This window comes from Phyllobates terribilis, unplaced genomic scaffold (assembly GCF_046119375.1).
Source record: "Phyllobates terribilis strain yellow unplaced genomic scaffold, ASM4611937v1 Scaffold_7__3_contigs__length_470593459, whole genome shotgun sequence".
Lineage (NCBI taxonomy): Eukaryota > Metazoa > Chordata > Amphibia > Anura > Dendrobatidae > Phyllobates > Phyllobates terribilis.
In genome coordinates, this window is record NW_027362767.1 from 250,749,186 (window position 1) to 250,771,855 (window position 22,670).

Genomic DNA, 22,670 nt, shown 5'->3' on the forward strand with positions numbered 1-22,670 from the left:
GGGTCATGATTGCCTTTACAATAGTCATTTTGTGCCTTTTATTTCACCCTAATTTTGGAAATCCCAATGAATCCACTGTGGTCTTGTCGTGATGATGTAAACTTTGCCAAAAAAAAACAACAAAAGAAACTTGTCCAAATATACCCTTATAATGAATGGCTGGAGATTTGCTTTACATGATTCAGAGCAGCAAATCCCCTATATACAGTATAGTTACAGGCGATCTGACACAGAGAAATACAATCGCACTCTGGGTCGGTTTGGACTGGAGAAGAACATTAATGTTCATATTCTGACTGCCGCCACTAGAGGGAGCTTATTTCATTCACTGAACTCAATCAGAAAACTTTATGCAGTGAGCTCCCCCTAGTGGTGACAGCAGGCAAAGGTGATTTCTTGATTTCTTTTAGCATTTATAAGGGAATGCTGTTACCATTTATGAATATATTTGGTCTAGAATTGATTCTGCCTAATAATCGAATTAATGCAATAAAGTTTATGATGCAGGCAGCATTCAGACCACTTTTGCACGTACACAGTATTCTGACCTGGTCCTATGGAGGGCCAAAGTAATTTGGGTAATGGAGTGAGTGCAGTTATCTAGAGAACTGTGGGCATGGCCATTATATGTGCCACACCAATGTCATCTTCTAGCATACCATAAAATAACTAAAAAAAGAGATACCCCCCTTAAAGAGATAGTACAGGATGGAAAAACATAAGTTAACTGCTTTCTTCCAGCGGCGCCAGGGTCCATGGGTTGCATCAGGTATTGCAGCTCTGCTACATTGAAGTGAATAGGGGTGAACTGCAGTACTACCACTTTAAGCTGCCCTGGTGCTGCTGAATAAAAATACATTGTACCCTGATAGTTGGCAGGATCCTCATTTCCCTCCTTTTTCTACCACATCCATAATAAATATTATAAAATACTGCTGAAGTTTGTAGCTTTTGGCTTAGATCCCCCAGGGAAAGATTAGAGCACAATGTTTCCTGTACGCACAATACAAACAGATCGATACAAAGTGTCACCGCTGGGATAATGCCGCCATCCCATCATACATGCAGATGGGAGACAAGTGCCAATCTTAACGGAGAACTGGCTGATGCGACAAGAATCAGAAATAATCCTGGCTAGCCGGAAAGTCCATAAATCTGATATATTCTAACTGATGTTCCCAAAGGGACGGAAACAAGAATGACCAAGATAGTAAGAGACCACTGATCTAGCAGTGTAGCCCACTGGTCGCATGTGTTACAGACGCAGCCAACATCCCAGGTAAAATTAACCAAAGCCAGAGCAAAGGAAAAACAGCGCAACTATGGCTGGCAGTGTTAGGGAGGAGCGACCAGGCTGGCAGTGTTAGGGAGGAGCGACCAGGCTGGCAGTGAAGTGATGAGTCTGGCAGTGTTAGGGAGGAGTCAGCAGGCTGGAAGAGAAGCGTCGAGGCTGGCAGTGTTAGGGAGGAGCGACTAGTCTGGCAGTGTTAGGGAGGAGCGACAAGGCTGGCAGTGTTAGGGAGGAGCGACTAGTCTGGCAGTGTTAGGGAGGAGCGACTAGTCTGGCAGTGTTAGGGAGGAGCGACCAGTCTGGCAGTGTTAGGGAGGAGCGACCAGTCTGGCAGTGTTAGGGAGGAGCGAACAGGCTGGCAGTGAAGCGACGAGGCTGGCAGTATAAGGGAGGAGCGACCAGGCTGGCAGTGAAGCGACGAGGCTGGCAGCGTTAGGGACGAGGGACCAGGCTGGCAGTGTTAGGGAGGAGCGACCAGGCTGGCAGTGTTAGGGAGGAGCGACCAGGCTGGCAGAGTTAGGGAGGAGCGACCAGGCTGGCAGCGTTAGGGAGGAGCGACCAGGCTGGCAGTGTTAGGGAGGAGCGACCAGGCTGGCAGAGTTAGGGAGGAGCGACCAGGCTGGCAGCGTTAGGGAGGAGCGACCAGGCTGGCAGTGAAGCGACAAGGCTGGCTGTGTTAGGGAGGAGGGACCAGGCTGGCAGTGAAGCGATGAGGCTGGCAGTGTTAGGGAGGAGCAACCAGGCTGGCAGTGTTAGGGAGGAGCAACCAGGCTGGCAGTGAAGCGACAAGGCTGGCAGTGTTAGGGAGGAGCGACCAGGCTGGAATTGTTAGGGAGGAGCGACCAGGCTGGCAGTGTTAGGGAGGAGCGACCAGGCTGGCAGTGTTAGGGAGGAGCGACCAGGCTGGCAGTGTTAGGGAGGAGCGACCAGGCTGGCAGTGTTAGGGAGGAGCGACCAGGCTGGCAGAGTTAGGGAGGAGCGACCAGGCTGGCAGCGTTAGGGAGGAGCGACCAGGCTGGCAGCGTTAGGGAGGAGCGACCAGGCTGGCAGCGTTAGGGAGGAGCGACCAGGCTGGCAGCGTTAGGGAGGAGCGACCAGGCTGGCAGCGTTAGGGAGGAGCGACCAGGCCGGCAGCGTTAGGGAGGAGCGACCAGGCTGGCAGTGAAGCGACGAGGCTGGCAGTGTTAGGGAGGAGGGACCAGGCTGGCAGTGAAGCGATGAGGCTGGCAGTGTTAGGGAGGAGCAACCAGGCTGGCAGTGTTAGGGAAGAGCGACCAGGCTGACAGTGTTAGGGAAGAGCGACCAGGCTGGCAGTGTTAGGGAAGAGCGACCAGGCTGGCAGTGTTAGGGAAGAGCGACCAGGCTGGCAGTGTTAGGGAAGAGCGACCAGGCTGGCAGTGAAGCGACAAGGCTGGCAGTGTTAGGGAGGAGCGACCAGGCTGGCAGTGAAGCGACAAGGCTGGCAGTGTTAGGGAGGAGCGAAGAGGCTGACAGTGTTAGGGAGGAGCAACGAGGCTGGCAGTGTTAGGGAGGAGCAACGAGGCTTGCAGTGTTAGGGAGGAGCGACCAGGCAGGAAGTGAAGCGACGAGGCTGGCAGTGTTAGGGAGGAGCGACCAGGCTGGCAGTGTTAGGGAGGAGCGACCAGGCTGGCAGTGTTAGGGAGAAGTCACCAGGCTGGAAGTGAAGCGACGAGGCTGGCAGTGTTAGGGAGGAGCAACAAGGCTGGCAGCGTTAGGGAGGAGCGACGAGGCTGACAGTGTTAGGGAGGAGCGACCAGGCAGGAAGTGAAGCGACAAGGCTGGCAGTGTTAGGGAGGAGCGACCAGGCTGGCAGTGTTAGGGCGGAGCGACCAGGCTGGCAGTGTTAGGGCGGAGCGACCAGGCTGGCAGTGTTAGGGAGGAGCGACCAGGCTGGCAGTGTTAGGGAGGAGCGACCAGGCTGGCAGTGTTAGGGAGGAGCGACCAGGCTGGCAGTGTTAGGGAGGAGCGACCAGGCTGGCAGTGTTAGGGAGGAGCGACAAGGCTGGAAGTGAAGCGACGAGGCTGGCAGTGTTAGGGAGGAGCGACCAAGCTGGCAATGTTAGGGAGGAGCGACCAGGCTGGCAGTGTTAGGGAGGAGCGACCAGGCTGGCAGTGTTAGGGAGGAGCGACCAGGCTGGCAGTGTTAGGGAGGAGGGACCAGGCTGGCAGTGAAGCGATGAGGCTGTGTAGCATCGGCGTCTCGGCCCCCTGCCAGGCTGAGACGCCGTCCCTCTCACTGCCGCGCTCCCCGCCCGGCATTCTCCAGTGCCCCTCTTCCTGCTGCTGCCGGCGTGCGCAGCTTCCCGGGCACTGTGCTTAGGGCGCGCGCGCTCCCTCTTAAAGGGGCCGCGCGCGCCGCCCTAAGGAGTCCCCGGCCAATTGCCGGAGGTCCTCCCATATATAAGGCACCTCCTCCAAAATGGAGGTGCCCGAGCAATAGTTGATGCACAGTGTACTTACCTCTGCTTCAGCCCTCAGGTCCCGCTGCTAGCCTGACTACTAGTCCTGCCCGCCAGCCTGACTACTCTCCAGCCCGACAGTCTGTCTTCCGTCCAGTCCGCCAGTCTGTCTATGGGCTTTGCCCGCCTGCTTACCTGGAAGCACCTGCTTGCTACCTGTCGTGCTTACCTGGAGGCTCCTGCCCGTCACTTGCCGTGACCACCTGATAGCCTACCTAGAGGCTCCCGCCCGTCACTTGCCGTGACCACCTGACAGCCTACCTAGAGGCTCCCGCCTGTCGCCTGCCGTGTCTGCCAGTCCATCCACCCGGATCACTCTTCAGCCTGCCTGCTGTGCCATCTGCAATACCGGTCAGTCCCTGCCATCTGTACCGTGGGAGCCACCTGCTCCCTTACAAGGTCGTCCCCAGAGTAGCACCTGGTCCCTCTGCTCGGATCCTCCCTGGTCACAGAGTCGTTAGCCACCGTACGACCTAGGTCGCTCCGAGTTGATACCTAGTTACGCCCCTCTGGGTCCCTCCTTGCACCGCAGTTCAGAGGTTCCACCATCCGGATCCATAACAGTTTGCTCGGGCCATGGAACCCGGTGGCCCCCAGACCCCCGCATTATCCGACCTGCACCAGGTCCTGTCCTTTCTGCGGTCTGTTAACTCTCGCCTAGGCGCATTATCCGACCCGTCTGTGTCCGTCTCTGGTCAAGCAGCGCCTGCTTCCTCGGCACCGCAACCCAGTCCTAATATGGCGTCCGTCTATGGACCCCGGCTCTCGGCACCTCCACGTTTTGCTGGCAACCCCGCTTTAGCTCGAGGTTTCATAAACCAGTGCACCCTGCACTTTTAACTCTTGGCACACCAGTTCATCTTCGACTGGGCCAAAGTGGCATTCATCATGTCCCATCTCACTGGAGAAGCACTGGCATGGCTAAATCCCCTTGGGAGAGAGGGGATCCCCTGGTGTCCGATCTATCATCTTTCCTCGCTGCTTTCCGGAAAGTCTTCGATGAACCAGGACGAAAATCCTCTTCAGTCTCCTCTCTGCTACGTCTCCGCCAAGGGAGTCTCACCGTGGGCCAATATGCCATACGGTTCCGTACCTTCGCTTCTGAACTTGCCTGGGACAATGAGGCCCTGGTGGCCATCTTCTGGGAGGGTCTTTCTGATCGGATTAAGGACGATTTAGCCGGCCGGGACATTCCTACCACCCTGGATGACCTGGTGTCACTAGAAACCCTGATTGACATTCGTTTCCTTGAACGTGCTAAGGAGTCTACCCGGGAAAGAGGATTTCCTCGTCTTGCTCCTGTTCTCCAAAGACCGGATTCCCAATCAGCAATTTCCCGGGCACGCTCGCCCGAACCTATGCAGATCGACCAGTCCAAGATGGTCAAATCTCGCCAAGAGACACGCCGTGCCGAGGAGAGCTGTTTCTACTGTGGTAGTAAGGAGCACCTGATCTGTTCCTGCCCGGTGAAGCCGGGAAACTCCAGAGTCTAGGACCGCTTGGAGAGGTCGTCCTAGGCAAAAGTAAATCCACTCCGTCCCTGACTTTATCCGTTTCTATCTCCTGGAAAGAGAACCGCTGCTTTGAAATTGCACACCTGGATTCCAGAGCTGCTGGGAACCTCATTTCCCAGTCCCTGGTAAAGAAATATCACATTTCCACCAAACCTCTGGCTGAACCATTGGCAGTCGCCTCCGTGGATGGAAGACTCCTTCCGGTGACCATCCTGCTCGTCACAGAACCTATAACCCTGCAGGTGGGAATGCTGCACTCTGAGAGGATCTCCTTCCATGTGCTTTCCGGTCTCTCTCACTCCCTATTGCTAGGTCTACCCTGGCTTCAGAGACATGAACCCGTGCTGAACTGGCAATCCGGTGAAGTTCTCCGTTGGGGGCAGGATTGCCACAAGACCTGCCTGGTCCCGGTCCGCCCAGTTCGTTCGCCTCCCACCCCGGCTAATCTACCCGGTTTACCGGCTCCTTACTGGTCCTATGCAGATGTCTTCGACAAAAAGGAAGCAGAGACACTGCCACCTCATAGGCCATATGATTGCCTGATCAACTTGGTACCCGGTGCCACTCCACCCCGTGGGCGTATTTACCCGTTGTCGTCGGCCGAAACCCAGGCCATGTCGGAAAACATTACGGAGAATCTGGCTTGGGGATTCATCTGGAAATCTTCTTCGTCAAGAAGAAGGATGGTTCACTACGTCCCTGTATAGACTATAGAGGACTCAACCAAATCACGGTCAAAAACAAATACCCCCTGCCGCTCATCTCCGAGTTGTTTGACCGCCTTAAGGGCGCTAGGATCTTTTCCAAGCTGGTTCTACGTGGGGCGTATAACCTGGTCCGGATCCGTCAAGGAGACGAGTGGAAGACGGCATTCAATACCCGGGACGGTCACTATGAATACCGTGTGATGCACTTCGGTCTCTGCAATGCTCCCGCCGTCTTCCAAGAATTCCGTGACCTTCTATATTCCTGCGTGGTGGTGTACCTGGAAGACATCTTGGTCTTCTCTCCGGACCTTCTCACACACCGGAGGGATGTTCGTCAGGTCCTGCTTAGGCTCAGGCAGAATCACCTCTATGCCAAATTTGAGAAGTGCCTCTTCGAGCAGACCTCCCTTCCGTTCCTGGGCTATATTATCTCCCAGACAGGTCTACGAATGGACTCCGAGAAGCTCTCTGCTGTCTTAAAGTGGCCCCATCCGGAGGGGTTGAAGGCGATTCAGCGATTCCTGGGCTTCGCCAACTACTACCGTCTCTTCATCCCTCATTCTCTTCTTGGACTGCTCCCATCTCTGCGCTCACCCGTAAGGGAGCAAATCCCAAGGAATGGCCGCCTGAAGCTGAGGAGGCCTTCCTTTCCTTAAAGCAAGCCTTCCCCTCTGCCCCAGTGCTGCACCGTCCGGACTGTGACAAACAGTTCTTCCTGGAGGTTGATGCTTCCTGAGCCGGAGCGGTGCTCATCCAAAAATCTTCATCCGGGAGAATGGTAACCTGCGGCTTCTTCTCCAAACTCTTCTCATCTGAGCGCAATTACTCCATAGGAGACCGAGAACTGCTAGCCATCAAATTGGCACTGGAGGAGTGGCGTTACCTGCTTGAAGGGGCTCTAAACCCGGCGATCATCGATACTGATCACAAAAACCTAGCATATCTCCAGAATGCCCAAAGACTCAATCCGCGTCAGGCCCGGTGGTCTTTGTTCTTCGCTCGCTTCGACTTTATCTTACATTACCGCCCGGCGGACAAGAATGTTAAAGCTGACGCCTTGTCCCAATCCTTCCTGCCCTCCGATCTAGAGGAGGAGCCTATGCACATCATCGACCCCTTCAAAGTGATGAGTATGGCCCCCTTGGCTCTAACTCATCTCCCACCCGGTAAGACATTTGTAGCGGTTCCAGATCGGGAGAAGATTCTTCACTGGGGTCATTCATCTAAACTAGCCGGCCATGCCGGTTAGAAGAAGACCTTTCTGCTCATTACCCGTCATTACTGGTGGCCTACCCTGCGCAAGGATGTGGTAGACTTCGTCTCGGCCTGTTCGTCCTGTGCCCGCAACAAAGTTCCCAGACATCTTCCAGCCGGTCACCTCCTGCCTCTTCCCGTACCTGCTGCCCCGTGGCAGCACATTGCTATGGACTTTATTACAGATCTCCGTGTTTCTGCCGGTTGTACAGTCATTTGGGTGGTCAACGACCGCTTTTCCAAAATGGCCCACTTCATCCCTCTGCCTGGTCTCCCATCTGCATCGGAGCTGGCTAAGGACTTCATCCTTCACATCTTCCGTCTCCATGGCCTACCCCTTCACATTGTGTCGGATAGAGGGGTTCAGTTCACCTCACGTTTCTGGAGAGCTACGTGTAAGCTGCTGGATGTCACCCTGGATTTCTCCTCCGCTTACCATCCACAGTCCAATGGCCAAGTGGAGTGTATCAACCAGATCCTTACCAGCTATCTCTGGCACTTTGTTAACGCTCACCATACCGATTGGGTGGAGCTCCTACCATGGGCCGAGTTCTCCTACAACAACCATGAGAGCGAATCGACTTCCAAATCCCCGTTCTTTGTAGTCTACGGTCAACATCCCCGGATTCCGTTTCCCGTCTCCGCTTCTGTGGACAACCCTGCCGCGGAGTCTCTGGTCAGCGAATTTTCCACCATTTGGGAAAATACTAGGTCCGCACTTCTTCAGTCCTCCGAGCGGATGAAGAGACATGCTGACAAGAGACGTCTGGATCCGCCTCAATTCCGTCCGGGAGACAAGGTTTGGTTCTCCTCCAAACATGTTCGGCTCAAAATACCCTCCTATAAGTTGGGTCCTCGGTTCATCGGTCCATTTGAAGTCCTCAAACAAATTAACCCTGTGGCCTACAAGTTAAAACTCCCTGCCACCTTGCGGATTCCCAATTCCTTCCACGTATCTCTCATCAAACCAGTTGTGTTTAATTCTTTTTCCAACAATCTAGGTACTCCCCCTGCTCCAGTTTCCGCTGAGGACGTTTTTGAGGTAGAGAACATTCTGGCCACCAAGAGGGTAAGAGGAAAGACCTTTTTTCTGGTGGATTGGAAGGGGTTTGGCCCAGAGGAGAGAACTTGGGAACTCAGGGAGAACATTCATGCCCCGCTTCTCCTTAAAAAATTTCTTTCTGGCCTAAAAAAGAGGGGGCGTAAAGGGGGGGTACTGTAGCATCGGCGTCTCTGCCCCCTGCCAGGCTGAGACGCCGTCCCTCTCACCGCCGCGCTTCCCGCCCTGCGTTCTCCAGCGCTCCTCTTCCCACTGCCGGCGCGCGCAGCTTCCCGGGCACTGTGCTTAGGGCGCGCTTCCTCCCTCTTAAAGGGGCCGCGCGCGCCGCCCTAAGGAGTCCCCGGCCAATTGCCGGAGGTCCTCCCATATATAAGGCACCTCCTCCAAATTGGAGGTGCCCGAGCAATAGTTGATGCACAGTGTACTTACCTCTGCTTCAGCCCTCAGGTCCCGCTGCTAGCCTGACTACTAGTCCTGCCCGCCAGCCTGACTACTCTCCAGTCCGACAGTCTGTCTTCCGTCCAGTCCGCCAGTCTGTCTATGGGCTTTGCCCGCCTGCTTACCTGGAAGCACCTGCTTGCTACCTGTAGTGCTTACCTGGAGGCTCCTGCCCGTCACTTGCCGTGACCACCTGATAGCCTACCTAGAGGCTCACGCCCGTCACTTGCCGTGACTGCCTGTCAGCCTACCTGGAGGCTCCTGCTGTCGCTTGCCATGACCACCTGTCAGCCTACCTGGAGGCTCCTGCCCGTCACTTGCCGTGACCACCTGACAGCCTACCTAGAGGCTCCCGCCTGTCGCCTGCCGTGTCTGCCAGTCCATCCACCTGGATCACTCGTCAGCCTGCCTGCTGTGCCATCTGCAATACCGGTCAGTCCCTGCCATCTGTACCGTGGGAGCCACCTGCTCCCTTACAAGGTCGTCCCCAGGGTAGCACCTGGTCCCTCAGCTCGGATCCACCCTGGTCACAGAGTCGTTAGCCGCCGTACGACCTAGGTCACTCCGAGTTGATACCTAGTTACGCCCCTCTGGGTCCCTGATTGCACCGCAGCACAGAGGTTCCACCATCTGGATCCGTAACAGGCTGGCAGTGTTAGGGAGGAGCGACCCGGCTGGCAGTGTTAGGGAAGAGCGACAAGGCTGGCAGTGTTAGGGAAGAGCGACAAGGCTGGCAGTGTTAGGGAAGAGCGACCAGGCTGGCAGTGTTAGGGAAGAGCGACCAGGCTGGCAGTGTTAGGGAAGAGCGACCAGGCTGGCAGTGTTAGGGAGGAGCGACCAGGCTGGCAGTGTTAGGGAGGAGCGACCAGGCTGGCAGTGTTAGGGAGGAGCGACCAGGCTGGCAGTGTTAGGGAGGAGCGACCAGGCTGGCAGTGTTAGGGAGGAGCGACCAGGCTGGCAGTGTTAGGGAGGAGCAACCAGGCTGGCAGTGTTAGGGAGGAGCGACCAGGCTGGCAGTGTTAGGGAGGAGCGACCAGGCTGGCAGTGAAGCGACAAGGCTGGCAGTGTTAGGGAGGAGCGACCAGACTGGCAGTGTTAGGGAGGAGCGACCAGGCTGCCAGTGTTAGGGAGGAGCGACCAGGCTGCCAGTGTTAGGGAGGAGCGACCAGGCTGCCAGTGTTAGGGAGGAGCGACCAGGCTGCCAGTGTTAGGGAGGAGCGACCAGGCTGCTAGTGTTAGGGAGGAGCGACCAGGCTGCCAGTGAAGCGATGAGGCTGGCAGTGTTAGGGAGGAGCGACCAGGCTGGCAGTGTTAGGGAGGAGCGACTAGGCTGGCAGTGTTAGGGAGGAGCGACCAGGCTGACAGTGAATGAAGTGACAAGGCTGGCAGTGTTAGGGAGGAGCGAACAGGCTGGCAGTGAATCGATGAGGCTGGCAGTGTTCGGGAGGAGCGACCAGCCTGGCAGTGAAGTGACGAGGCTGGCAGTGTTAGGGAGAAGCGACGAGGCTGGCAGTGTTAGGGAGGAGCATCCAGGCTGGCAGTGTTAGGGAGGAGCGACCAGGCTGGCAGTGTTAGGGAGGAGCGACCAGGCTGGCAGTGAAGTGATGAGGCTGGCAGTGTTAGGGAGGAGCGACCAGGCTGGCAGTGTTAGGGAGGAGTGACCAGGCTGGTAGTGAAGTGACGATGCTGGCAGTGTTAGGGAGGAGCATCCAGGCTGGCAGTGTTAGGGAGGAGCGACCAGGCTGGCAGTGTTAGGGAGGAGCGACCAGGCTGGCAGTGAAGTGATGAGGCTGGCAGTGTTAGGGAGGAGCGACCAGGCTGGCAGTGTTAGGGAGGAGTGACCAGGCTGGTAGTGAAGTGACGAGGCTGGCAGTGTTAGGGAGGAGGGACCAGGCTGGCAGTGTTAGGGAAGACCGACCAGGCTGGCAGTGAAGTGACGAGGCTGGCAGTGTAAGGGAGGAGCGACGAGGCTGGCAGTGAAGTGACAAGGCTGGCAGTGTTAGGGAGAAGTGACCAGGCTGTCAGTGAAGCGATGAGGCTGGCAGTGTTAGGGAGGAGCGACCAGGCTGGCAGTGTTAGGGAGGAGCGACCAGGCTGGCAGTGTTAGGGAGGAGCGACCAGGCTGGCAGTGTTAGGGAGGAGCGACCAGGCTGGCAGTGTTAGGGAGGAGCGACCAGGCTGGCAGTGTTAGGGAGGAGCGACCAGGCTGGCAGTGTTAGGGAGGAGCGACCAGGCTGGCAGTGTTAGGGAGGAGCGACCAGGCTGGCAGTGAATGAAGTGACAAGGCTGGCAGTGTTAGGGAGGAGCGACCAGGCTGGCAGTGAAACGATGAGGCTGGCAGTGTTAGGGAGGAGCGACTAGGCTGGCAGTGTTAGGGAGGAGCGACCAGGCTGACAGTGAATGAAGTGACAAGGCTGGCAGTGTTAGGGAGGAGCGAACAGGCTGGCAGTGAATCGATGAGGCTGGCAGTGTTCGGGAGGAGCGACCAGCCTGGCAGTGAAGTGACGAGGCTGGCAGTGTTAGGGAGAAGCGACCAGGCTGGCAGTGAAGCGACGAGGCTGGCAGTGTTAGGGAGGAGCATCCAGGCTGGCAGTGTTAGGGAGGAGCGACCAGGCTGGCAGTGTTAGGGAGGAGCGACCAGGTTGGCAGTGAAGTGATGAGGCTGGCAGTGTTAGGGAGGAGCGACCAGGCTGGCAGTGTTAGGGAGGAGCGACCAGGCTGGCAGTGTTAGGGAAGACCGACCAGGCTGGCAGTGAAGTGACGAGGCTGGCAGTGTAAGGGAGGAGCGACGAGGCTGGCAGTGAAGTGACGAGGCTGGCAGTGTTAGGGAGGAGCGACCAGGCTGGCAGTGTTAGGGAGGATCGACCAGGCTGGCAGTGAAGTGACTAGTCTGGCAGTGTTAGGGAGGAGTGACTAGTCTGGCAGTGTTAGGGAGGAGCGACTAGGTTGCCAGTGGCAGGGACAAGCAGCTAGGCTGACAGTGTTATGAAGAAGGGACTATGTTTGCTGGTTTCCTCGGCTACTTGCTGACTGCTTCACCAATGTTGATCCATTTAAAGTTTACTTGTATATTGCTTCATTGTAATTAATTTGTTGTGTTCCCCGGAGCCGTCTTAGAAGAATCTGCCAGGACTTTGACATGTCAGGTATATTGTAATTTCTTACACTGGAAGCAGCAAATTAGACAGTGATTAAGATTTGGCTGCATTACAGATAACAGCTGCTGAGAAACAAGAATGACGCGCCCCCTGGGACATATTCCTTTTTGAGGGGAATACCCGGCACCGGATCAGATGGGGGGTTGTAGTCTCCGAGCGGCTGTGACCCGGTCCCGTGCCCAGGGCGTCAAGCTCAGTGTTATGTGGCAGTCCTACAGATGTTATTAAGAGTTCTTTTGTGTCGACTACGCCACCCGTTGTGATGCGGTCACTGTGGCCGCCGCTGCTGCAGGGTCCGCTGAGGCTGATGGTGGGTGCGCAGCTTGGTGAGATAACCCCCAACGGGAGGGGTATAGCCTCAGAGGGGACAGGCGCAGAGGATGGGGGTTGTGGTGGTGCGGTGCAGCCGGCAATGAAGACAGACTCGGGTTGTGCAGTTAAGGGTGTTTACTTACTGCTGATGTTCCGGTCACTCCAGCTGCTAGTGACCACCCGAGCCGTGCTGCGTCCACCAGGTCCTGGATCCAGCCAACCCCCAAACAAGTCCGGAGCGTGGCCCTGAGCTCTCCCTCTGTCCTTTCTTCAGCCGTCCCCACCAGTGATTCACCTAGGTCCAGCTCCCTCGGGCCTTCTTTTGGGACACCCTTGGCCCTGGGTTCCCTGACCCTTCATGTGGTGTGCCTTCGGGGTGAATGTGGTGGGTGACCGTGACAGACACTGCCCACGGTCTCCGGTCTCTGGCTGGGGAATGTCTTTACCCCCACCAGCTTGGGTTCCGGTACCCTGATGCTGACTCCTCACCCGGTGCTCTAATTTGGGTTCTTGGGTCCCTTCAGTCTTCCCCCTCTGGGTCTTTCTCTTTCTTTCTCCTCTCTCTCTCTCCAGGGCTGCTGTTTCCTTCTCTCTCCTCTCCAACTGACTTGTTCTCAGCGTCTGACCCCGATCTAAGTTGGTGCCCTCCTTATATATCCCTCTATGTGTGAGCTCAGGTGACCAGCACCCAATGAGCTCCTATCACTACCCAGACTGCTCCCCCTATCTGCCCCTACACTACATGGGATGTACCACCCCCCTCCCACTCCAGCCAGGAACAGGCTCGGTTGTACCTGCACATTTCTAAGTGGGAGTACCGTCGGCCTGCTCCTCTGAAATGGGATGTATGTAGTGCATGCAGTCTATCTGAGCTCAGTTCCACACTCCTTCCTTACCCGGGAGTGGAATATCACACCTCTGGGTTGAGGTGCAATACCCCTGTAGCAGCCGAATCCTCAGGGTGCTACAAGAACACACAGTATTAATAGGACGAGTTGTATGAGCAGGGACGCCGGCTTCTCATCTGCAGATATATGACTGACACCATTGCTGAAAACTGTCGGAAATCAAATGATCCCTTCTGATCACAATAGATATTTTATAGGCAGCCCCTTTAATTCCACAGTTCCCCTTGGTCTACGGCACGGCAAGGGTGTGGGACAAAAATGCATCTCTAATGTGGTTTGTGCAAGTTCTCACTATCTTTTTTTGCAGTCATTGAATGGAAAACTCTTATATTAAGTTTTCCTTTTAAATCCCGAAAACCACAAGTATATTTTGTGTAAATTCCTCTAAAATTGCTTTTCTCTTCTTTTCCACTTTGATTCTACCCCCTTCTATTATTTAATAATCCCGTCTCCAATTATAAGAAATTCTGTCTGATTGTAATGAGTTGTAATGACAAAGGAACCCAGGAAAATCCCCTAATTGGCAAAACCTTTGCAAAACACAACTTCTTGCAATTCTAATTAATCCATCCTGACGTCTCGGTGACTTCTGTGCTGCAGGAAGAGTGAAATCAATGATTAAATTGAGCGAGATATTGACCGGCTATTGTGCACTTTTTTGTAAAAGGTTTCATATTTGGATGTGTCAGCAGAAATAAGAGCCTGAAAAACATAATTTCCTCTAAAATCCAAAGTAGCAGACGTACCATACAACATAAAAAGCATTATAGAGTGCTCAAATAAAACCAGCATATAGTGCTTATATAATACCACCGTACAGTGCTCAAATAAAACAGCATATAGTGCTTATATAATACCACCGTACAGTGCTCAAATAAAACCAGCATATAGTGCTTATATAATACCACCGTACAGTGCTCAAATAAAACAGCATATAGTGCTTATATAATACCACCGTACAGTGCTCAAATAAAACAGCATATAGTGCTTATATAATACCAACGTACAGTGCTCAAATAAAACCAGCATATAGTGCTTATATAATACTACCATATAGTGCTCAAATAAAACCAGCATATAGTGCTTATATAATACTACCATATAGTGCTCAAATGAAACCAGCATATAGTGCTTATATAATACTACCATATAGTGCTCAAATAAAACCAGCATATAGTGCTTATATAATACCACCGTACAGTGCTCAAATAAAACAGCATATAGTGCTTAAATACCACCGTACATTGCTCAAATAATACCAGCATATAGTGCTTATATAATACTACCATATAGTGCTCAAATAAAACCAGCATATAGTGCTTATATAATACTACCATATAGTGCTCAAATAAAACCAGCATATAGTGCTTATATAATACTACCATATAGTGCTCAAATAAAACCAGCATATAGTGCTTATATAATACTACCATATAGTGCTCAAATAAAACCAGCATATAGTGCTTATATAATACTACCATACAGTGCTCAAATAAAACCAGCATATAGTGCTTATATAATACTACCATACAGTGCTCAAATAAAACCAGCGTACAGTGCTTATATAATACTACCATACTGTGCTCAATTAAAACGACCACGCAATGCTCAAATAAAACCACCATACGGTGTTTATATAACACTATGCACAAATAAAAAACCATATAGTGTTCAAATAAACCCAGCATACAGTGCACAATTAAAACCAGCATAGTGCTTATATAATACTATCATACAGTGCACAAATAAATCCACCATACAGTGTTTCTATACCACCATACACTCAAATAAAACCACCATATAGTACTCAAATAGAACCATATGGTACTTATATAATACTATGCAGGGCTAAAATAAAACCAACATAGTGTTTATATAATACCATACACTCCAATAATACTACCATACAGTGCTCAAATAATACAAACATATGATGTCAAAATAACAGCACCGTACATAAAGTACATTGTGAGACTGCACAGGTAGCGCAGCCCTAAGGCCAGTGTGTGACATACCCACCGTATATCCTATATACAATGTACACTATACACAGCTCCACATTAGGCCCATGTCTCCTTACTGCATCAATCTGCTCTTTTTTTCGAGGTTGGTGGCCCTTTAATTTTGCGCAATCGAAACATGGAATTATACACTTCTGCTGATTTGCATTAATGCTAATGAGACACCACTGAGACAACTCAGGAACAATTGCCAGCAAACAAGCGAGCTGCGTGCGGAGAAGAATAACGAGACCCCATACCACGAGATGTGATCCTGAAAGTGCCGCAGCGATTACAGCTATTCTCACAATGCCGGGACACTGTCTTATAAAGACTGCAAACATCCGGATTCCTGGTTCCAGGACACGACCACGGACATTGCAGCCACGTGACCATGAGGTGCATGGCGAGACCTAGACCCAACTGCTTTACTCAGAAAGCCGATGTACGGGGGGTTGTCCCTGCTGGGACATTTATGGCATATCCTAAGTGTCCGAAAGCTGCGCGTCCCCCCTCTGAGACCTGCGTCTATCCTGAAGACGAAGTTCGTCTCGTGGAATGGAGAAGTGGTTGCGCCTGCGCGGGGTCCCAATCTCGGATAGGTACAGGTCCCAGCGGCGGGACACACACTATCCTATTGATATGCCATAAAGGGGACACCTGGGTTAAAGGCGATTTACCCCTAACCACCTGGGACACATGGGTTAAAGGCAATTTACCCCTAACCGCCTGGGACACCTGGGTTAAAGGCAATTTACCCCTGACCACGTGGGACACCTGGGTTAAAGGCAATTTACCCCTGACCACGTGGGACACCTGGGTTAAAGGCAATTTACCCCTAACCACCTGGGACACCTGGGTTAAAGGCAATTTACCCCTAACCGCCTGGGACACCTGGGTTAAAGGCAATTTACCCCTAACCACCTGGGACACCTGGGTTAAAGGCAATTTACCCCTAACCGCCTGGGACACCTGGGTTAAAGGCAATTTACCCCTAACCACCTGGGACACCTGGGTTAAAGGCAATTTACCCCTGACCACCTGGGACACCTGGATTAAAGGTGATTTACCCCTGACCACCTGGGACACCTGGGTTAAAGGCAATTCACCCCTGACCGCCTGGGACACCTGGATTAAAGGTGATTTACCCCTGACCACCTGGGACACCTGGGTTAAAGGCAATTTACCCCTAACCGCCTGGGACACCTGGGTTAAAGGTGATTTACCCCTGACCACGTGGGACACCTGGGTTAAAGGCAATTTACCCCTAACCGCCTGGGACACCTGGGTTAAAGGCAATTTACCCCTAACCACCTGGGACACCTGGGTTAAAGGCAATTTACCCCTAACCGCCTGGGACACCTGGGTTAAAGGCGATTTACCCCTGACCGCCTGGGACACCTGGGTTAAAGGCGATTTACCCCTAACCACCTGGGACACCTGGGTTAAAGGCAATTTACCCCTAACCGCCTGGGACACCTGGGTTAAAGGTGATTTACCCCTGACCACCTGGGACACCTGGGTTAAAGGCAATTTACCCCTAACAACCTGGGACACCTGGGTTAAAGGCAATTTACCCCTAACCACCTGGGACACCTGGGTTAAAGGCAATTTACCCCTAACAACCTGGGACACCTGGATTAAAGGCAATTTACCCCTAACCGCCTGGGACACCTGGGTTAAAGGCGATTTACCCCTAACCACCTGGGACACCTGGGTTAAAGGCAATTTACCCCTAACCACCTGGGACACCTGGGTTAAAGGCAATTTACCCCTAACAACCTGGGACACCTGGATTAAAGGCAATTTACCCCTAACCGCCTGGGACACCTGGGTTAAAGGCAATTTACCCCTAACAACCTGGGACACCTGGATTAAAGGCAATTTACCCCTAACCGCCTGGGACACCTGGGTTAAAGGCGATTTACCCCTAACCACCTGGGACACCTGGGTTAAAGGCAATTTACCCCTAACCGCCTGGGACACCTGGGTTAAAGGTGATTTACCCCTGACCACCTGGGACACCTGGGTTAAAGGCAATTTACCCCTAACCACCTGGGACACCTGGGTTAAAGGCAATTTACCCCTAACAACCTGGGACACCTGGGTTAAAGGCAATTTACCCCTAACTGCCTGGGACACCTGGGTTAAAGGCAATTTACCCCTAACCACCTGGGACACCTGGGTTAAAGGCAATTTACCCCTAACAACCTGGGACACCTGGGTTAAAGGCAATTTACCCCTAACTGCCTGGGACACCTGGGTTAAAGGCGATTTACCCCTAACCACCTGGGACACCTGGGTTAAAGGCAATTTACCCCTAACCGCCTGGGACACCTGGGTTAAAGGCGATTTACCCCTGACAGCTGGGACACCTGGGTTAAAGGCAATTCACCCCTGACCGCCTGGGACACCTGGGTTAAAGGCGATTTACCCCTGACCGCCTGGGACACCTGGGTTAAAGGCGATTTACCCCTAACAGCCTGGGACACCTGGGTTAAAGTCCCAAATCTTTGTCTGGAGGCGGTGGCCCCATCCCCCATAGGCCCCATGATGCCCACATACTCCGATTCTATGGTACCAGAAATCGTTGTAGCATTATGAAACGTCCGGTGACAGGAGATGTGTAATAGACGTTATAATAGTCCGGGTCGTGCACAGCACTGCAGTAAATGAAGCTGTTCCTGGCCCTCCATATACACCATATAGTAATCAGAACACTTTGCTAATGGACCCCATATCTGAGAATCTGGTGTAATTATATAGGGGGCTGCTTCGACTGTAGCCTCCCACACACCCTGTCAGTACACAGCCTCTCCGAGTTTCCTGCTGCTTTATAATCAGCTCTTTGTGGATCAACCCACGGCGTACACAGCCAACGAGCGGCAGGACCACGCGTGACAAGGGAGCAGGCCGCCTGCATATTAACTTTACCCTATAGTACTGTGGATATGCAAGCTGCACCCAGCCCCTGTTCCTATGGTCTGTACGAGACCATATAATCAAATATGGTGCCCCTAAGCCCCACTGCAAAATCTGTAATCGGACTGTTAACTATACTGTGCAATTTATAGCATATTTAGGTTTAATAGCCCAGGGATGTTACTTAAATGTATTTAGAGCTAAAAATCATTTTTGCAGTTGGGTTTCCTTAAAGATTTTGCACCATTCGTCTTCTATAGCCTCAGTGTTGTGCCGTTTGTTGCTGGCAGCAGAATGAGGTAACTTAGAATCCATCAGTGAGCTCATTCCAACAGTCCCATGGGAGAGTTTTGAGTGTAACTAATCAGTATTTTTTTTTTAATCTCCTCTCAGCTGATTTATAACTACAGACCACATCAAAGTTGAATGTGCCGGGAAGCAAAAAAGTCTGTAAGAGAAAAGTGTGTTTTTTTAGCCCAATATGGGCATTTAACTAAAAAAAAAAAGTCCCCAGAGGTAAAAAAAAAAACTTTAAAGTCCTGCCCGCATTTGGATGCCAGTCAGCCCAAGATCTGAGGGCAACTGCAACATCTGTGCCTCCAACTGGATAAGGGCAGATAAAGCTTTTCCCACAGGGGCCCCAAAGCTCGAGTCTGAATATTGCGGCTCACTGACTGACTCAGTCTGTACTCATCTAAAGGGGAAAAAAAAGTGCAAACTCCTTCCCCTAATTGTTTGGGGCTCAGGGGTGCAGCGAATAGTAGATCAACTGGTCAGGTTTGCTGGTGACATCACTAATGCAATGTGTAGGGATCCCAGAGCCAGACATGGAAGATACGGGGGTCTTCAGTAGCCCCCTGGCTGACATGACAGTGCAATCGCCACCCTGCAATCATGTTGGTGGTCGTTAGAAGGGACAACTTCTCCTATTTCCAAACACTTAAATGCTACTATCATGATAGACGGCGGCATCTAAGAGGGTAAACTGCGCCGATGAACACTAGTGTTTGCTGGAGAGTGGGTACAGGGGAAGTGAGGGCATCCTACTTGCATGAGATTTGATAAACATAACCGCTTTCTTCCAGAAACAGCGCCACTTTTGTCCATAGGTTGTGCCCAGTATTGCAACACTTGAATAAAAAATTTTTTTTTTAAAAAAAAAAAGCTGCAATACCAGACACAGTCTTTGCACAAGGGTGGCGCTGTTTATGGTAAGAACCAGCCATGTTTTTCTAACTTCATACATCAGTGATTTTCATTGTAGGTGAAATATATTCATGCCATGCAGTCAACTCACTGTGAATAGGATCGGTCAAGACTGAATTCTTCTGTATAATTCCTACAGAGCAGAGCAAGGGGAGAAAAACAGCAACAGGATCACAAAGACGGCATCAGCACAGCTCTCACCCAGCTCTCCCAGACTCCTGCACAGCAATTCTGCCACGCAATGACGGGGCGCACACAATGGCAGATTTGCTAATCATAAGACCACATAGATTTTACATTCATCCTCCGTCTCCTTTCTAGCCACCAACAGAATACAGGCTGCCATTAAACAGTCCAGCATGCAGACTGAGGATCACCTGCACCCTGCGGGTTCACCTGGGCATGCAAAGCGGCCATCATCATCGGCATGGCAAAGCGTCATTATTCCGAAAGTCAGCCAACATGGCGTCTCACAATGGCAAAATATAGATGAAATATACCAGCCCCCCTCTCAGCAGGCATCATTTATAGGGGAGTAACATTGCTGAAACTTTCCATACATATGAATTTTAATGTCTAGTGTAAATGCTGCTGTTCTCCTGAATCCGACATTGTTTTTCTTTTGTTCCTGCGCCTCTCTGTTCCTGACATATGGCCCCTTCTTACCTGTATATAAATCTAGGCTTTTAGCCAACTGGGTGTGATCCTCAAGACGACGCCCACAGAGGAGCTGAGAATCTCTCCCACTTGGTTAAAGAGATTGGATTTATATACAGGGAAGAGGAGGCCGTATCTCAGGAACGGAGAGGAGCAGGAACAAAAGAAAAACATCGCCTGATTCAGGAGAACAGCGGCATTTACACCAGGGTAAAAAATAATGACATATTTAGAGAAAGTAATAGGTCCTCTTTAATTAGAACCTAAAAGATGCAAAGTGGACAGATTTCTAGATTTTAAAAGGAGGTAATGTATATTAGAAGACATGTCTGATTAACAAAAAACTATTAAGAATTTAAAGTTACCAGCTGGGGGACCCCCATGAAGGACCCTCCTCCACTAACCAATGGCTACAAAGAATGCCTTCCTCTGGAGGACTCCATTTTTTCATACATGCAGGACGATCGAGGATGTCGGGTGTAATGCTCAGTTTCCCCTGTGGGGGTGCTGCAGGGAATTAGCTCAGTACCCCCACAGATTGCAGCTGATCAGGATCGCTGTGATTGGCTCATTTTTCTGTCTTTCCGGCAGCGATTTCAGTAAATAACCCAGAGCTTTGCTGAATCTTCTATCATTTCCCAGTGTGTTAAATTTGGTAGCTTGCTCCATCTTCACAATACCCTCAGGTTTTATTGTGCTGGATTAAAGGGGTTGTCCATTACTTTTACTTATGGTGGTCCCAACATAAAAAAAACTCACAACACCTGCTGGACCCCTGCCGCTCCTCAGTACTGCTGCCGGTGTTCCTCTTCTGGTGTGGTCCAACAGGGGACCACCAGGTGGTTGCAATGCCACCCCCCCCCCCCCCCCACCAGAAGATAAAGCGTCTGGGGCCTGGTAGATGAGTATGTGTTTTTTTTTTTGTTTTTTTTTTTATATATCAGGACCACCATGGACCAATTTTTAAAGTATAGCAACCAACACTGGTGTTGGCAATTTCGGTCCCTAAATCCTGGAAATACTCAGTTGTGGGTGGAGTTGGGCCAGTAGGATTTTTCCCCAAAAAAAACAGGGCAGTCTCGGCAAATGCAGACATTTAGCATGTAGGTAAAGTAGTGGACAACCCCTTTAAGACCGCAAAATTGGTTCCTTTTACCCAGCTTCCTCCCAGAACAGTGCAGGCATCATACAGTGTGCAATATAGGGGAAAGCCTCACGTATTTCTTCCATGTACCCCTTTATTGGGGCACAATATGACAGTGTGGCCCCTGGATTGGAGAAAGTTGTGCTCCTCTGACAAGTGGGTCCTGTAAGAAACCCAATGGCGCTGGGATCCTGTGTCACTATAGTGCGTCATGCCTGGACCCGTAGAAGCGTGATAGACACGCGAAATGCCCGTCGTCCGCAAAAGGCGCCACTTCCCTGCATTTTTAATGGAAATGGAATAAAAGAAGCTTTTATTACATCGGTGTGCCACCTCGCTTTTTTCATGTATGAATTGTGACTTACTTTGTTTCTGGAGGGAGTTGCACCCGATGGTAAGATTGATTGCTCCAGCTGATGAGGTTGAGCCTCTGGAGTCTCTGCACAAGGACTGAGTCGCTGCAGTGCTGGTTGCCTGTGCATTTGTACTATAGTGCGTCACTTTGCACAGCGTGTCACCCGCACCTCGGATTGTTCTTATACTTTGCTGTCAGCTACGTGACGGACAGGCGGTGGCGGTAGGATTGTATGGCGCTGTGCGGCACAGAGCACCTGGTTAGCAATCTGCCCCGGCGCAGAGCTGTAATCGTGCGGCCATTGTATGAAGATGACAGCTCCTGCATGTCAGAGGCTGCAGGTCTGCCGAAAGTGCCGCCCGAAAAACCCTGCCATTATACAAAAAATATAATAATTCCATATCATAATGGAGGAAAATAAAAGGTCTGGTATTAGAGCTCAGGGCGCGTACCGTGCATCACCGCTATACATGGCGCGTGTTGCAGTACAAAACTTTATTGTGGGGGAGATGTGACGCAATGACTATAATGGTGGCGGTCTTGGGCGACATTCAGTGGGAAAAGGGTACTGTCCAAAAAATCATGGCCGTCTTCTTCCGGAAACAGCACCATCCCTGCCTATAGGTGACGAATGGTACTGCAGCTGAGCCATATTCACTTCAATTTAACCGAGCAGCAATACCAGATATAACCCATGGTGTGGCGCTGTTTCTGCGATAAGGCAGCCATTTTTTTATAGTCCTGTACAACTTCTGATTATTTGCCTGTTAAATTTTAGGGATCTAATTAAGGGGGCTCCTTTTTATTCCCTCCCAAACCCACCATATAGAGAAAAATACAGCTAAAGCTTTATAACAGGCCATACATTTCACTTACACACTATTTATCAAGAGCTCAGTTTGCGGTCAGGGAATAGAAACATTTTGGTCTTTATCGGTCTTAAGTGCACGGCACAAGCCGTGTTTCAGATGCGCCGCGCACTTGCCAAGGATTTCACCATTTACAGTAAAGGTATGTTCACACACAGCTGATTTTCCCCAGCATTCCTACAGAAAAAAAATGTGGCTAGTTTTGTTGTAAGTTTAGCTGTAACGCTGTGAAATGTGATAGGAGTTTTCCTTTAAGCCAAAAGAGGCTTGAATCCTAGTCTGAAATCATCATAAAAACCTTAAAATGGGAATTCCACGACACAACAATCATCCAGTGGATGATGTTACCAGTAATATGTAATTATTTTACCCTGGTGTAAATGCCGCTGTTCTCC

The 22,670-nt window shown here is 51.6% G+C and overlaps 1 protein-coding gene across 8 annotated transcripts in view; it reads right to left on the reverse strand.

The window, feature by feature from the left end:
• Positions 1 to 22,670, reverse strand: part of KCNT1 (potassium sodium-activated channel subfamily T member 1) — a 324,143-nt gene that overhangs the window by 120,329 nt on the left and 181,144 nt on the right. For 2 of the 8 annotated variants that reach the window (XM_073640232.1, XM_073640236.1), the window contains exon 2: positions 19,342 to 19,383. The exons of the other annotated variants lie outside the window; for them this stretch is intronic. In XM_073640232.1, the coding sequence (XP_073496333.1) occupies positions 19,342 to 19,383 (42 nt within the window). The remainder of the gene's footprint in view (positions 1 to 19,341; positions 19,384 to 22,670) is intronic. 8 annotated transcript variants of the gene reach the window in all.